At 39.7% G+C, this 18179-nt stretch overlaps 1 protein-coding gene across 1 annotated transcript in view; it reads left to right on the forward strand.

Moving 5' to 3' along the window:
* FER1L6 (fer-1 like family member 6) overlaps positions 1-18179 on the forward strand; it is a 207098-nt gene that overhangs the window by 69430 nt on the left and 119489 nt on the right. Inside the window, exon 13 of the mRNA XM_008973935.4 lies at positions 2056-2164. Coding sequence (XP_008972183.3) covers positions 2056-2164 — 109 coding nt within the window. The remainder of the gene's footprint in view (positions 1-2055; positions 2165-18179) is intronic.

An 18179-nucleotide genomic window follows, 5' to 3' on the forward strand; every position in this document is an offset into this window, starting at 1 on the left:
TTTAGCAGCTTGAGGAGCCAAGATGTGCTTCCAGAATGGAAAGACATTTGAGTTAAACCTTGTAGGATGGGTGGAATTAAGACATCAATTCTGCCCTGCTGAAATAATTATTTTGACTGCCATTTATGGTGATATGTATAGGCTTTTTACTAGGTGCTCGACATGAATGATATCATTTCTGCCCCTTCTCCTCCCTGAAAGCCCAATGATGGTGGTTATTTCACAGGTGAGGAACGTGACACTCAGAGAATAGACATGATTTGCTTAAAGTCAATCAGCCTCGGAATGGAAGGGTTGAGATTTGAGGAAGGGTTTGTTTGTCTGACTCTGGATCCTGAAATTCTTCTCTGGGCTACATGGCCTACATTCCCTCCAGGTCTCTTAGTAATTCCTTGTTTTGTGGTTTTTATTTTTAGCGACAGAGTCTTGCTATGTTACCCAGGCTGGTCTCAAACTCATGGGCTCAAACGATCTTCCCACCACAGCCTTCCGAGTAGCTGACACTACAGGCCGCCACACCCAGCTTCTCTCTGTGGTTTTTAACCTCCTCCTAGAGAGTAAACTCAGCCTCAGGAAGGTGAGATAGGAGGCTAGTTAATAGTCAGTGGATAGAGTGGTAGGAGGAGGGTATGCTCAGTGACTAAGATCCAGCACTGAGCCTCACCCTGTTCGACATTTTCTGGTCACTAGGAACATTTCCTAGGAAGACTGGCACCACAGCAGCTTCTGTATGAAAGAAGGGAGTATCCTTCACCTAATGATGTGGAAACCCTTTGGTTCTCTGAGGCAGCTGTCTAGGACTCTCAACTCAATGGAGCTCTTGATCCCCGGGGCCACAATTGCTTTATTTCCTTAGATTGTCCTTATGGCTGTTTCTGCAGAGTTCAATCAATCCAATTGCAAAACCAGGAAGCACAGAATGTATGGGTCCAGTTGACTCAGCCTCTTAGCTCAGAAATGTAATGCTGTGTCAGTGGGTCTAGCAACATCTGTTCCCTGAAGCATCAGCCTTTTCCTTGTCAATAAGAGTCATTTGCAAATAATTGTGTATTCCCTTGTGATGACTCCTGTCTTATGACTTGTTATAGTCTAGTCTTCCAGACTGTGGACTCCTTGAGAAGGCAGCCTTGTTGGAAACCAGGCCTTGAGTCTTGGCTGACTTTAATTTGCTGTGTTTGACCTTGGGAAGCTGCTTAGTATCTCTGAGCATTAGTTTATTCAGGTAAAATGTGGAAGTTGGAGTAGATGAACTCGAAGGTCCTTTTTAATATGAAGGCACCTGTGATTCTGGGACCTGTGTACCCTTCACAGCAGCAACCACAGTGCATGTAGCCCACCCTGGATACATATGATTGCCCAATGCTTGCACATGTGACTAATCTGCTATTTGTTTTTATCTGGGCTTGCTTATTTGGGGAAGTAAAGTTTGATTCTGGTCAGTGTTAATGCATTCGGTGAATACATGTTCAAGTTCAAAGAGCACTGGGTCTATGGTGAGTATACTTGGGAAAGTTACTTGACAACCTCAAGCTTTAGTTCCCTCAGTTTCCTTATCTGTTAAATGGGAATGATCCAAATTTTGACCTCTTAAGGTTGCAAGGAGGAACAAATAACTTATCTGACTACCCTGTGTAAGCCATAAAGTTGTGCTCAAATCTAAGGATTTTATACTGTAATTCTGTTTCTTGTCTTTGATTTTCTGTTTTCTGAAACCCCAATCTCCAGAAGGTAATTCCAAACCCGTGTTTCACCAGCAGCATCCTAGAAAGATACACACACCAAGTTTATTTGTTAAAATAAAAGGAGTTTTGTTTTAAGGTAGAAGCTCAGAAGGTTGAGACTGCATCATTCTAGATGAATGACTAAATTTGGATCTGCAGTTTGCAGATCCTGATTCATACATGTCTTATTTGGGGGGAAACGCTGTGCCATTTCAGGCTGAAACAGAGACCCAAATGTTTATAAATTATGCTGAATGAGGCCAGCATCACAAAGTCAGCTTCCTAATGAGAGAAAAAGCCAGTTCTGCCTAATAATTTTGTTTTCTTTCTGTAGATTATACCAGAAAAAAATGAGGAATTTTTACTCTTTGGAGCATTTTTTGAAGCTACCATGATTGACCGGAAGATTGGAGATAAACCCATCAGCTTTGAAGTTTCTATTGGTAAGTATAGATAAGCACAGTGCCAGGCACATAACATGGATTTAGTATCTATTTCTTGAATAAATGAGTTAGTGCCTTACATGAAGATAATAGCACTCTGGTGGAGGTTTGCATCTCAGAATGAGATGAACAATTCCTTGTCTACTCTATTGTCAATATATAAGGGATAGATTTATTTTCTTTTAAATTTAAATTTGAAGTTTTGTGGGTACACAGTAGGTGTATATATTTATGGGGTACATGAGATTTTGATATAGGTATACAATATGTAAAAATCCCACTAGGGTATATAGGGCATCTATCACCTCAATCATTTATCCTTTCTTTGGTTACCAACAATCCGTATTACACTGTTTTAGTTACTTAAAAACGTACAATAAGTTGTTGTTGACTGTACTCACCCTGTTGTGCTATCAAATACTAGGTCTTATTCTATTGAACTATATTTTTGTACCCATTAACCATCTGCACTTCTCCCCTGCCTCCCACTACCCTTCCCAGCCTTTGGTAACCATCATTTCACTCTCTATCTCAATGAGTTTAATTGTTTTAATTTTTAGCTTCTCCACCAGATAAGTGAGAACATGTGAAGTTTGTCTTTCTGTGCCTGGCTCGTTTCACTTAACATGATAACCTACAGTTCCATCCATGTTGCTGGAAATGACAGGTTCTCATTCTTTTTCATGGATGAATAGTACTCCATTGTGTATCTGTATCACATTTTCTTTATCTATTCATCTGTTGATGGACATTTAGGTTGCTTCCAAATCTTAGCTATTGTAAATAGTGCTGTAACAGACATAGGAGTGCAGACATCTCTTCGATATACTGACTTCCTTTCTTTTGGATATACACCCAACAGTGGGATTGCTGGCTCATATGGTAGTTCTATTTTTAGTTTTCTGAGGAACTGTCAAACTGTTCTCCATAGTGATTGTACTAATTTGCATTCCCATCAACAGTGTATGAGGGTTCGCTTTTCTCCACATCCTCACCAGCATTTGTTATTAGCCTGTTATTTGGAGACAAGCCATTTTAACTGGGGTGAAATGATATATCATTGAAGTTTGATTTATGTTTCTCTGATGGTTAATGATGCTAAGCGCCTTTTCATATGCTTGTTTGCCATTTGTATGTCTTTTTCTGAGAAATGGCTATTCAGATCTTTCACCTATTTTAAAATCAGATTATTGGATTTTTTTTTCCTATACAGTTGTTAGAGCTCCTTATAGCTTCTGGTTATTAATCCCTTGTCAGATAGATAGGATGCAGATATTTTCTCCTGTTCTGTGGATTGTCTCCTCACTTTATGAATTGTTTCCTTTGATGTACATCAGCTTTTTAACTCGATGTGATCCCATTTGTCCATTTTTGTTTTGGTTGCATATGCTTGTGGTGTATTACTCAAGAAATCTTTGCCCAGATCAATGCCCTGGAGAGTTTTCCCAATGTTTTCTTGTAGTAGCTTATAGTTTGAGGACTTAGATTTAAGTCTTTAATCCATTTTGATTTGGTTTTTGTATATGGTGGAACATAGGGGTCTAGTTTCATTCTTCTTTATATGGCTATCCAGTTTTCCCAGCACCATTTATTGAAGAGACTGTCCTTTTCCCAACACATGTTCTCGATACTTTTGTAAAAAATGAGTTCACTGGCTGGGTGCGGTGGCTCACACCTGTAATCCCAGCACTTTGGGAGGCTGAAGCAGGCGGATCACGAGGTCAGGAGTTCGAGACCATGGTGAAATCCCATCTCTAGTAAAAATACAAAAATTAGCCGGGCGTGGTGGTGTGTGCCTGTAATCCCAGTGACTTGGGAGGCTGAGGCAGGAGAATCACTTGAACCCGGGAGGCAGAGGTTGCAGTGAGCTGAGATTGCGCCACTGCACTCCAGCCTGGGTGACAGAGCGCAACTCAAAAAAACCAGACAGCATGTCTCAAAAAAAAAAAAAAAAAAAAAAAGAGTTCAGTATAGATGAATAGATTTATTTCTGGGTTCTCTATTCTGTTCCATTGTCCATGTGTCTGTTGTTATGCCAGTACCACACTGTTGTGGTTACTATAGCTCTGTAGCATAATTTGAAATCAGGTAATATGATTCCTCCAGTTTTGTTCTTTTTGCTTAGAATAGCTTTGGCTATTCTGCGTCTCTTGTGGTTCCATGTAAACTTTAGAATTTTTTTCTATTTCTATGAAGAATGTCATTGGTATTTTGATAGAGATTGCATTGAATCTGCAGATTGCTTTGGGTAGTGTGGATGTTTTAACAATACTGATTCTTCCAATCCATGAACATGGAATATGTCTCTATTTTTTTGTGTCCTCTTCAATTTCTTTAACCAGTGTTTTATAGTTTTCGTTGTGGAGATCTTTCACTTCTTTGATTAAGTTTATTTCTAGGTATTTTATTTTATTTGTGGCTATTGTAAATGGGATTACTTTCTTGATTTCCTTTTCACATTGTTCACTGTTGGCATATAGAAATGCTACTAATTTTTAAATGTTGATTTTGCATCCTGCAACTTTACTGAATTTGTTTATCAGTTCTAACAGGTTTTTGGTGGAATATTTAGGTTTTTCCAAATATAAGATCATATCATCTGCAAACAAGGATTATTTGACTACTTCATTTCCTATTTGGATGCCCTTTGTTTCTTTCTGTTGTCTGATTTCTGTCTCTAGGACTCCCAGTATTATGTTCAGTAATAGGGATGAAAGTGGGCATCTTTTTCTTCTTCCAGATCTTAAAGGAAAGGCTTTCAGTTTTTTTTCCATTTGGTGTGAAACTAGCTGTGGGTCTGTCATATATCGCTTTTATTGTATTGAGGTATGTTCCTTCTGTACTTAGTGTTTTGAGAGTTTTTTAATCATGAACGGATGTTAAATTTTATCAAATGCTTTTTCAGCATAAATTGGAATGATCATATGGTTTTTGTCCATTCTGTTGACGTGATGTATCATATTGATTTGCGTACATTGAACTATCTTTGCATCCTTGGTACAAATCCCACTTGGTCATGATGAATGATATTTGTAATGTGTTGTTGAATTTGGTTTGCTAGTATTTTGTTGAGGATTTTTGCATCAGTGTTGATCAGGGATATTGGCCTGTAATTTTCTTTTTTGTGTCTTTGTATGGTTTTGGTTTCAGGGTAATACTGGCCTTGTAGAATGAGTTTGGAAGTATTCCCTCCTCTTCCATTTTTTTGTATTGGAATTCTTTTTTAAAAATATTTTTAAAATATCAGTAGCTTTTGTAATACAAATAGTTTTCGGTAACGTGGATGAATTGTATTCATCCTTGGTGAAGTCCATGATGAAGTCTAGGATTTTACTGCACCTGTCACCCAAGCAGTGTACATTGTACCCAGTATATAGTTTTTTATCCTTTGTCCTCTCATACCTCTTCCTTCTGAGTCTCCAAAGTCCATTATACCACTCTGTATGACTTTTCATACCCATAGCTTAGCTCCTGCTTATAAGTGAGAACATATGGTATTTGGTTTTCCATTCCTGAGTTACTTCACTTAGAATAATGACCTCCAGCTCCATCCAAGTTTGCTGCAAAAGACATTATTTTATTCTTTTTTATGGCTAAGTAGTATTCCATGGTGTGTATATACCACATTTTCTTTATCTACTCATTAGTCAATGGGCATTAAGGTTAGTTCCATATCTTTGCAATTGTGAATTGTGCTGCAACAAACATAAACATGCAGGAGTCTTTATGATATAATGACCTTTTTTCCTTTGGGTAGATAACCAGTAGTAGGATTGCTGGATTGAATGGTAGATCTACTTTTAGTTCTTTAAGAAATCACCGGCTGGGCGCGGTGGCTCATGCCTGTAATCCCAGCACTTTGTGAGGCCGAGGTGGGCGGATCACGAGGTCAGGAGATCGAGATCATCCTGGCTAACATGGTGAAACCCTGTCTCTACTAAAAATACAAAAAATTAGCTGGGTGTGGTGGTGGGTGACTGTAGTCCCAGCTACTTGGGAGGCTGAGGCAGGAGAATGGTGTGAGCCCAGGAGGCGGATCTTGCAGTGAGCCGAGATAGCACCACTGCACTCCAGCCTGGGTGGCAGAGGAGACTCTGCCTCAAAAAAACAAAATAAAATAAAAAGAAATCATCATATAGTTTTCCATAGAGATTGTACTGATTTACATTCCCACCAGCAGTCTGTAAGCATTCTCTTTTCACCACATTCACGCCAACATCTATTGTTTTTTGACTTTTTAATAATGGCCCTTCTGGCTGGGGTAGGATGGTATCTCACTGTGGTTTTAATTTGCATTTCCCTAATCATTAGTGATGTTGAGCATTTTTTTCATATGTTTATTGGCCATTTGTATTATCTTCTTTTGAGAAATGTCTATTTATGTCATTTGCCAACTTTTTGATGAGATCTGTTTTCTTGCTGATTTGTTTGAGTTCCTGGTATTCTGGATATTAGTCCTTTGTTGGATGCATAGTTTGCAAAGGTTTTCTCCCATTCTATGGGTTGTCTGTTTACTCTGATTATTTCTTTTGCTGTGTGGAAGCTTTTTAGTTTAATTAGGTCCCACTTATTTATGTTTGTTTTTGTTGTGTTTGCTTTTGGGGTCTTAGTTATAAATTCTTTTCTTAGGACTGTGTCGTGAATAGATTGTTCTATGTTTTCTTCTAGGAATTTTGTGGTTTCTGGTCTTAGATTTAAGTCCTTGATCCATCTTGAGTTGATTTTTGTATACGATACAGATCCAGTTTTATTCTTCTACGTGTGGCTATCCAGTTTTCCTAGCACCATTTATTAAATAGGGTGTTCTTTCTCCAAATTAATGTTTTGTATGCTTTGTCAAAATTCAGTTGGTTGTAAGTATTGGCTTTATTTCTGGGTTCTCTGTTCTGTTCTATTGGTCTATGTATCTGCTTTTATACCAATACCATGCTGTTTTAGTAACTATATCCTTGCAGTATAACTTGAAGTCAGGTAATGTGATGCTTCCAGATTTGTTCTTTTTGCTTAGGATTGCTTTGGCTATTTGTGCTCTTTTTTTGGTTTTACATGAATTTTAGGATTGTTTCTAATTCTGTGAAAAATGATGTTGGTATTTTGATAGGAACTGCATTGAATTTGTAGATTGCTTTGAGAAGTATGGTCATTTTCACAACACTGATTTTTCTAATCCATGAGCATGAGATGTGTTTCCATTTGTGTCATCTATGATTTCTTTCAGCAGTGTTTTGTAGTTCTCCTTGCAGAGATATTGCACCTCCTTGGTTAAGTATATTCCTAGTTTTTTTTTCTTTTTTGCAGCTATTGTAAAAGGGATTGTGTTCTTGATTTGATTCTCAACTTGGAAGTTGTTGGTATATAGCAGTGCTACTGATGTGTGTACATTGATTTGTAACCTGAGATTTTGATGAATTTGTTTATCAAGTCGAGGAGTCTTTAGGGTTTTCTAGGTATATCATCATATCATTAGCAAACTGCAATAGTTTGACTTCTTCTTTTCCAATTTGAATGTCCTTTATTTCTTTCTCTTGCCTGATTGCTCTGGTTAGGACTTCCAGTATTAAGTTGCATAGAAGTGGTGAAAGTGGGCTTCCTTATCTTGTTCCAGTTCTTAGGGGAAATGCTTTCAACTTTTCCCCATTCAATATAATATTGGCTGAGGGTTTTTCATATAGGGCTTTTATTATTTTGAGATACGTCCCTTCCATGCCTACTTTTTTGAGGGTTTTTTTAAAATCATAAAATGATGCTGTATTTTATTGAATGCTTTTGCTGCATCTTTTGAGATGATCATATGGTTTTTAATTCTGTTTATTTGATGTATCACTTATATTGACTTTCATACGTTAAACCATCCCCGCATCCCTGGAATGTAATGCACTTGATCACGGTGTATTTTCTTTTTGATGTGCTGTTGGATTTGGTTTGCTAGTATTTTGTTGAAGATTTTTGCATCTGTGTTTATCAGGGATATTGGTCTATAGTTTTCTCTTTTTGTTATGTCCTTTCCTGGTTTTGGAATCAGGGTGATATTGGCTTCATAGAATGAGTTTGAAATAATTCCCTCTTTCTCAATCTTTTGGAATAGTTTCAGTAGAATTGGTACTAACTCTTTTATGAACGTCTGGTAGAATTCAGCTGTGAATCCATCTGGCCCTAGGATTTTTTTGTTGTTGGCAATTTTTTTTACATTGCTGACTCAATCTCACTGCTTGTTATTGGTCTCTTCAGGGTTTCTATTTCTTCCTTTCTTAATCTAGGAATGTTGTATATTTCCAGGAATTTATCCATTTCCTCTAGATTTTCTAGTTTGTGTGCATAGAAGTGTTCATAGTAGTCTTGAATGATCTTTTGTATTTTTGTTGTATCAGTGGTAATGTCTCCATTTTAATTTCTAATTGAGATTATTTGCATCTTCCATCTTCTTCTTTTCTTGGTTAATATAGATAATGGTCTATTGATTTTGCTTATCTATTTAAAGAACCAATTTTTTGTTTCATTGATCTTGTATATTTTTGGTTTCAATTTCATTTAGTTTTGCTTTGATCTTTGTTATTTCTTTTCTTCTGCTAACTCTTTGAGTTTTGTTTTTTTCCTATTTTTCTAGTTCCTTGAGGTGCGACATTGGGTTGTCAATTTGTGATCTATCAGACTTTTTGATGTAGGCATTTAGTCCTTCCTCTTAGCACTGCTTCTGCTGTATCTGAGAAGTTTTGATAAGTTGTGTCACTATTATCATTTATTTCAAAGAATTTTAAAATTTCCATCTTGATTTCATTGTTAAACCAAAAATCATTCAGGAGCAGACTAATTTCCATGTATTTTTAGTCTTGAGGATTCCTTTTGGAATTGATATCTAGTTTTATTCTGTGGTCTGAGAAGATACTTGATATGATTTCAATTTTTAAAAAGTTTGAGATTTGTTTTGTGTCCTATCATATCGTCTATCTTGGAGAATGTTCCCTGTGCTGATAAGAAGAATGTATATCCAAGACCAAATGTTTATTTGATGAGCACCAGGGCTGCCTGACTGTTTTGGGGTAGAGTTACAGACTTTCCTGCTGAGCCCAGCACTGCAGCTGTGCCTCTGTTAAAAGAAACTTCCCACCAGCAGAAAGTTCTGGGACTCAAGGCCTGCTATGTGGATTTTTTTGTCCCACAGGGTGCTCCCTTAATATGATGCACTGCCCCTTTCCCTCAGAGTAGGAGTCCCTGAGAGCCAAACTACAGTAAATGTTGCTGTTCTTCTGGGTCTAGCCACCCAGAGGGGCTGCCACAATCCAGGCTTGTTTGTGAAAATGCCTACAAATGATCCAGTGATGTGGTCTGTCCTCAAGTCTCCCAGCAGTGGCTACCAGTACCAGTTCTAATGAGGGTGGTCAGGGGAGTGATGTAGACTCTGTGAGATTCTCTAATTATAAATAGCCTTAGTGTGTTGGCTTTCTCAAATGCAGGTTGTAGTAGTAATGAGCTGATCATGTAGGCAGACTTAGGACCTCCTGTTTATCCAGGGTGCTCAGCAATGCTGTTAGTTAAGGCCATGCACAAGTTTTCTCCTTCCTGGATGCTGTTATTCTACCTGAAGGTGCTGTAATAGACTGTGTCGGTTGGCCTCCAGCCAGGAGGTGGTGCTTGCAAAAAGGTATCAGCTGCAGTGGTGGTGGTGGGATTTGTGCTTGCCTTATGCTGCCCAGAGGAGGTACTCTGGCATCTCAGGCAATGAGTGGAACCACAGAGCTTCCAAATTTTGTCCTTTGTGTTACGTTACCAGTGTGGGTGGAGGCTCAAAGACAGGTGGGGTCTGGGTCTGGGTCTCTCAAGTCCATGCTCTGGCTCTTCACATGCAGGGCAAGCAGCAGCTCCAATGGGGAGTTAGGGAAACAGTTCTCTGACCACTGGGGCAATGTTTCAAGAAAGAGCACAGCTGCCTTTTCTGTATGGAAGAGTCCAGAGAAGGAGTGGGGGGTAGCATGCAGCAGTAAGCCCCACCCAGCTCCCACACATTGGCGAGACAGATCTTTCACCCATGGTATTCCACCAGCAGCAGCTAGCTAAATGCCAGGCAGTCTCTGCTCAGAACTTACAACTGCCCCAGGTCATAAGCCTTCCCTGGTGGAGAGAGCAACTGCAGCTTGCAGGCCACACACCTCCCAGTTCATCCACAAAACCCAGGCTCCCAGCTCTAGCACTTGTGGCTGCAACAGGTTTCCCACTTGTCTCCCAGTTCTGGCCAAGGGAGTTTGTCCCCACTTGAGATTACTTTGTACCTCTCAGTTGGGGGCTTCTGTAAACCTGCAACCATCACCTGAGTTAGCTGGCAGGCTTCTACAAGGTCCCCTGTGAGGTAGGATCAGGAATGGCTTCCCTCCATCTGTACTGGAGATTGGGAATGTATGCATAACTTGTGGCTGCTTCTACTTTTATGTTTCTCTTTGCTCCCTAAATAAGTTAGCACTTGTTAGGGTTAAGGTCTTCCTCCATGGCCTGGATTGTGAGATTCTCTGGTGGGAGTGTATATCCCAGAGGCAATTTATCTCCTTCTCACAGTCTGGGGACTTAAAATATCCTGCCTGGCTCACAGTTTAGGCTGCAGCCCACTGCTTCTTTCAGAGGGTCTGTAGTTTCTTTCAGAAAGTTTTCCTGTGAAGTTCCTGCATTGTTTCTTGAAAAAAAGCTCACAGCATGAATCTCTACACACTATTTTGTCTTTCCAAGTGGGAGAGTCATGGTAACCATGCCTTCAGTCCACCATCTTGAAAAAACTTGTGTTTTTCTTTAAATGTTTGGTGAATTTCAGCACTGAAGCCATGGGGTCCTGGACTTTTCTTTGTGAGGAGACTTTTTATTATGATTTTGATCACATTACTTAATACTGGCCACTTCAGGTTTTGCATTTCTTTATGATTCAATCTTGGTAGGTTGTTTATGTCTAAGAATTTATCCATTTCTTCTAGGTTTTCCAATGTATTGGCACATAGTTGTTCATAGCAGTCTCTAATGATCCTTTGAATTTTTGCAATATGTGTTGTAATGTCTCCTTTTTATCTCTGATTTTATTTATTTGGGTCTTCTCTTTTTTTTTAGTCTGGCTACAGGATTGTCAATTTTATCTTTTCAAAAAACCAATTTTTCATTTTGTTGATCTTTTGTATTGTTTTTATGTTGTTGTTTAGATTTCATTTAGTTCTGCTCTGCTCTGTATTTCTTTCCTTATACTAATTTTGAGTTTGTTTGCTCTTGCTTTTTCAACTCTTTAAGATGCATCGTTAGGTTGTTTATTTGATGTTTTTCTAGTTTTTTGATGTAGGTGCTTATTGCTATAAACATTCCTCTTAGTACTGCTTTTGCTGTATCTTATGGGTTTTGGTATGTTGTGTTTCCATTATTTGTTTCAAGAAATTTTTAAATTTCCTTCTTAATTTCTTTATTGACCCACTGGCATTCAGGAATATATTGTTTATATGTGCTCATATAATTTCCAAAATTTCTCACGTTATTGATTTCTAGTCTTATTCCATTGTAATCAGAGAATATACTTGATATAATTTTAATTGTTTTGAATTTTTAAAGACTTGTTTTGTGGCCTTAACATATGGTCTGTCCTTGAGAATGATCCATGTGCTGAGAAGAATGTGTATTCTATAGCCATTAGAAGAAATGTCCTATAAATATCTATTACGTCCATTTGTTCCATGGTGCAGATTAAGTCCAATGTTTTTCTGTTGATTTTCTGTCTGGATGATTTTTCCAGTGCTGAAAGTAGGGTATTGAAGTCTCCAGCTATTATTGTGTTGCGGTCTATCTTTCTTTTTAGCTCTAATAATAATTCCTTTATAAATCTGGGTGCTTCAGCATTGGGTGCCTTTGTATTTTCAATTGTTATATCCTCCGCTGAAATGACTCCTTGGTCTCTTTTCATAATTTTTATCTTGAAATCTACTTTATGTGATATAATTATATCTACTCCTGTTTTTTGTTTGTTTCCATTTACATGGAATATCCTTTTTCATTTTTCTCAGTCTCTATGTGTATTTATAAGTGAAGTGTGTTTCTTGTAGGCAGCAGATCATTGGACCTTGTGTTTTTATTTATTCTGCCACTGTATATTTTTTGATTAGAGAGTTTATCCACTTACATTCAATTTTATTATTGATACGTAAGGACTTACTTCTGCTATTTTGTTATTTGTTTTCTGGTTGTTTCATGGTCTTCCTTTTCTTCCTTCCTGTCTTTCTTTTAGTGAAGGCAATTTTCTCTGGCATGTTTTAATTTCTTGCTTTTAATTTTTTGTGCATCTGTTGTATGTTTTTTGATTTGAGGTTATCATAAGGCTTGAAATACGATCTTGTAACCCATATTTTAAATTTATGATAACGCTGGTTGTATAAAGAAGCAAAAAAAGCAAAGAGAAAATGAATAAAAACTCTACACTTTAATTTCATCCACTCACTTTTAGGTATTTGTTGTATACTGTCCATGTCTTAAAGTTGTTGTAGTTATTTGTTTTTGATAGGTTCGTCTTTTAGTTTTCTACTAAAGATACAGTAATTTAGACACCACAATTACAGTGTTATAATGTTCTATGTTTCTTTGTGTACTTACTATTACCAGTGAGTTTTGTACCTTCAGATGATTTCTTGTAGCTCATTAACATCTTTTTCTTTCAAATTGAAAAACTTCCTTTAGCATGTCTTTTAGGATAGGTCTAGTGTCGATGAAATCTCTCAGCTTTTATTTGTCTGTGAAAGTCTTCATTTCTCCTTCATGTTTAAAGAATACTTTTGCTAAATATACTATTCTAGGATAAAAGGGTTTTTGTTGTTATTGTTTAGCACTTTGAATATGACATGTCACTGTCTCCTTGCCTGTAAGGTTTCCACTGAGAAGTCTCCTGACAGATGTATTGGAGCTTCTTTGTATGTTATTTCTTTTCTCTTGCTGCTTTTAGGTTCTTTATCCTTGAGCTTTGGGACTTTGATTATTAAATGTCTTGAAGTAGTCTTCTTTGGATTAAATCTGCTTGGTGTTCTATAACCTTGTACTTGAATATTGAAATCTTTCTCTAGGGTTGGGAAGCTCTCTGTTATTATTATCCCTTTGAATAAACTTTCTACCCTGATCTCTGTCTCTCTACCTCCTCTTTGAGGCCAATAATTCTCAGATTTGCCCTTTAGAGGCGATTTTCTAGATCTTATAGGCATGTTTTATTCTTTTCTATTCTTTTTTTCTTTTGCTTCCTCTGTGTATTTTCAAATAGGTTGTCTTCAAGCTCACTAATTCTTTCTGCTTAATTCTGCTGTTAAGAGACTCTGATGTATTCTTCAGTATGTTGGTTGCATTTTTTAGCTCCAGAATTTCTGCTTGATTCTTTCTAATTATTCAATCTCTTTGTTAAATTTGTCTGGTGGTATTCTGAATTGCTTCTCTGTGTTATCCTGAATTTTATTGAGTTTCCTCTATACAGCTATTTTGATTTCTCTGAAAGCTCACATATCTCTGCCTTTCTGGAATTGGTCACTAGTGCTTTATTTAGTTTGCCTGGTGAGCTCATGTTTTCCTGGATGGTCTTGATGCTTGTGGATATTATTTGGTGTCTGGGTATTGAAGAGTTAGGTATTTATTATAGTATTTGTAGTCTGGGGTTGTTTGCGCCTATCCTTCTTTGGAAGGCTTTCTAGATATTTGAAGGGACTTGGGAGTTGTGATCTAATCCTTTTGTTACTGCAGTTGCATCTGAATTAGGGGGAACTTCAAGCCTAGTAACACTGTGGCTCTTGCAGAGTTGTAGAGGTACTGCCTTGGTGATCTTGGGTAAGATCCAAAAGAATTCTCTTGATTAATAGGCAGAGACACTTGTTCTCTTAGTTTCCCTCAAAAAGAGGGAAACTCTCTCTCTCTCTCTGTACTGAGTTGCCTGGAGCTGGGGGAGGGGTGACACAAGCACTTCTGTTGCTACCACCACTGGGACTGGGCTGGGTCAGACCCAAAGCCAGCACATCCCTGGGTCTCGCCTAAGGCCCATGGTGACCACTGTCTGGCTACTGCCTGTGTTCACTCAAGGACCAAGGGCTGTACATCAGCAGGTGGTTAATCCAGCCAGGTGCCTGTCCTTTCCTTCAGGGCAATGAGTTCACCCCGGCCCCAGATGGGTCCAGAGATGTCATCTGGGAGCCAGGACTTGGAATCTAAAACCTTAGAAATCTACCTGGTTTTCTATTCTACTGCAGCTGAGCTGGCATCCAAGTTGCAAGACAACATTCTTTCCACTCTTCTCTCTCCTTTTCTCAAGCAGCTGAGTCTCTACCCATGACCACTGCTGCCCTAGCCCCACAACAAGTACTGCCTGGTGATTAGCAATGTACACTCAAGGCCCAAGGGCTCTTTAGTCTGCTTATGATGAATCCAGGCTTAGGTCCCTCCCTTTGTGACAATGGGCTCCTCTCTGGCCCAAGTCAGGTCCAGAAATGCTGTCTAGGAGAGTGAAGGCCTGAAATCAGGGGCCCCGAGAGCCTGCTTGGTATTCTACTTCATTGTGGCCAAGCTGGAATCTAAGCTGTGAGACAAAGTCCCCTTTATTCTTTCCTCTCCTTTCCTCAAACAGAAGGGGTTTCTCCCCATAGTTAACACAGCTGGGAATGTGTTGGGTCACACCTGAAGCCAGCATGGTGCTGAGTTTCACCCAAGGATGGTGGTGAGTACTGCCTGGCTACCACTGCTAATTATTCAAGGCCCAAAGGCTCTTTAGTCTGCAGATGATTAATTCTGCTAGGACTGGGTTCTTCCTTTCAAGGCAGAGGGTTCCCTTCTGCTCCAAGGTGTGTTTAGAAATGTCATCTGGGGGCCATGCACGGTGGCTCACACCTGTAATCCCAGCACTTTGGAAGGCCAAGCCAGGTGGATCACTTGAGGTGAGGAGTTTGAGACCAGCCTGGCCAACGTGGTGAAACCCTGCCTCTGCTAAAAATACAAAATTAGCCAGGTGTCAGAAATTAGCCAGGTGTGGTGGCACATGGCTGCAATGCCAGCTGTTTGGGAGACTGAGGCTGGAGAATTGCCTGAACCCGGGAGGCAGAGGTTTCAGTCAGCTGAGATCAAGCCACTACACTCTAGCCTGGGCCACAGAGCGAGACTCCATCTCAAAACAAAAACAAAAACAAAAACAAAACAAAAGAAATGTCTTCTGTGGGCTAGGGCCTGAAATGTGGATCTTACAACTCTGTGTGGTGCTAATTCTGAGCTGGTATCCAAGTTGAAAGACAAGGTCATCTTTACTCTCCTCTCTCCCCTCCTCAAGCAGAGGGAAGGAGTCCCTCCTAGAGCTATGAAGTGTTGGGGGAAGAGTGAAAATTCCTTGGCTGCCCCAGCTTATGTCTCACTAGGGCATGTACACCCCAAGTCCACTGTCTCTGAGCCCAGCATAGCACCAGGACTTTTCCAGAAATTGCAGTCCTTGTGGCCTAGACTACCTTTCAAGTTTATTTAGGACCACAGAGCACCTCAGCCTGCAGTGGCAAAGCTTGCTGGAACTTAGGATGGATGATTTGCTTCTGGCTAAGTCTGGTCTAGATGCTCCCTCCTTGGGTGACGGCTGAGTTCTGCCTGGTGTTGCTTTCCACTGTGACAAGGCAGCACTGAATTCCAATGCAAAATCCCACAATCACTGCATTTTTTTCATCCCCAAGTGCTCAGATTTTCTTTCCACACCATTTGGCCACTGCTAGGGGATGGAGAAGAATGAATCACCTTTAGGCAATTCAAGACTGTTTTTCCTACTTTCTTCAGTGCTTCTTTCCTTAATATGATGTTAAAACCAGGTACTGTGATCACTCACCTGATTGTTGGTTCTTATGAAGGTGCTTATTTTGTATGAAGAGTTGTTTAATTTGGTCTTTCTGTAGGGGGTGATCACTTCAGGGTTCTATTGGCCATCTTGCTCCACCTCTAGATTTATTTTCATACTTCACAAAAGTGATTAAGACTGTAGGTTTAGATTCGGACATGGATTCCTAATCCTGGTTGCATTACCCAGAGTTCACTTAATGTCTCTGAGTCTCGGTTTCTTCATCTGTGAAATGAATTCCTCATAGAGTTGCAAAGTTTAAGGAGTTAAGGCATACAAAGTGCCATGCATACAGTAGATGTTATTATGTAACTCTCCAAATCTTCTTGGGCTATTATGCAACTGGGAAAGCCATTCCCAGAAAGAGCATTCCATCACAGAAGGTCATGATTTATATTCAGGAAGCTCTCTTTCAACAAGGCAGAAAAAAATAGAGATGAAATACAGCCCTTTTAAGCCGTACAGCTGGAAGCCTAACAAAGAATCTCCTGTCTGCATGACGAGAAAATGGAGATACATTTTGGGAACATGTATCTTTATAGAGAGGGCAGAGGGACCCAGGAGGGTTAGCTCTGAGAAGAGAGGTTTGGGTGGGGACTGAGAGAGACCTGGCAGCTGGCTTCAAGCATCAAAGGACCAGAGAAGAGGAAGGAGACTTATGATGTGGGGCTCTAGGATGGGCCTAAGAACACATGGTCATTCGTGAAAAAATGGGATGATTTGGGGTCTATCCAAGGAAGAACTTGCCTATAGGCAGTAAATTCCCTTAGTGGACTGGGATCCACAGGGAGGTAGTGAGCTGCGTATGGGAGTGTCCCCACCTCTGACCTTCTCTCCAATAGCCTATTCTCTGGCCCTGCCCTCCGTTCTTCTCAATGTCTCTTACTATAATATCTTCCTTTTGACTCATGAAGATACCCAATCCTTTCTTCTGTTTCAGTTTCATCTCTGTCCATCTCAGACCACAAGTTTCATCCCTTTAGCCACACTCTTCCCAGCTGTCTCAATTCTCTTCCCTGTTTTGCTATTAAAAACCTCATCTAATTATCCTGCTTCTCTGCTCTCATGCTCTGCCTTTGTGATTGATTTACCACAAATTCAATGGTTTCAGCCATAGTGGATATCCAGAGAGGTCAAATAACCACCTCAGCTTATATAGCTGGTGAATTTTAAAAAGAGGACTCAAACAAAACCTGCTAACTCTAAGTCTCCTTCTTTTTCTAGGATATTATTATGCCTCTCTCAGGTATTTTAGTATTATTCCTAAGGTAAGAATAATGGAGAAGGGAAGAAAAGAATGAACTGGAATGAACTGGGAGAAAGACTCTTAAGGACATAGAAACACATTGAGGTCACTGATTCACTAAATATGAATCAAGACCCTCCCTGTGTTTATTCCATGACCAGTGGAGACACAAAAATTAGCAAGATACTATTTTCATTCTCAAGACATTTGCAGACATCTAAGTAAATTATTTGAAAACAAGATGGTAGAGGAATGATGGGAACATGATGTGACTTTAGGGACCTGTTTAGCTTAGGTTCCCAGAAACGAAACTTGGGAAGATTCTCATACATGTAAGGTTTGGGTGGCATGCTCTCAGAAGTGGGTGACGGAGCATAGGGCAGGTCTCTGAGGGCAGGGAGACCAGCTACAGCCTGATCCTGTGAGGCGCTCTCAAGCAAGTGGCATCACAGACTTGGCCCCACTTTGAGGCATGTGGGCTGGGCTTTTATATCCCCACACGAAGCTGTGAGTGGCTTCAGGCACAAGAAGGGGGCCTTATAATCTTCCGTGGAGAGGCAGACTCCATTAGTAGAAGGCAATTCTGCACGGAAGGTGGCTGTTGGAAGCTATTAGCAGCGATCTCAGTATCTGGGGTTTGGGGGCTCCTTCCTGGTAAAGAGGATCTGGGTGGGGCACCACCAATGACTACTGCAGGGAGACAGAGTAGTGACACCTGGCCTGCCTGGAGAGGAAAGGCAGGGGTCAGGAAAGGAGAAGTTAGGAAGGCTTCCCAAGCTAAGAGGTCCTTGTGATTATGGGCTTTTGATCCTGAACCTTTCTTGATTTGAACAGTCAACCAACTCTGTAATATGGCTAGCTTTGGAGCTCCTTCCAAAAGAGAGGAATGTTCATCTAAATCTTTTAAAGCATTTGAAATTAGATTACAAAAT

The sequence above is a fragment of the Pan paniscus genome, chromosome 7 (assembly GCF_029289425.2).
Source record: "Pan paniscus chromosome 7, NHGRI_mPanPan1-v2.0_pri, whole genome shotgun sequence".
In the NCBI taxonomy this organism is placed as follows: domain Eukaryota; kingdom Metazoa; phylum Chordata; class Mammalia; order Primates; family Hominidae; genus Pan; species Pan paniscus.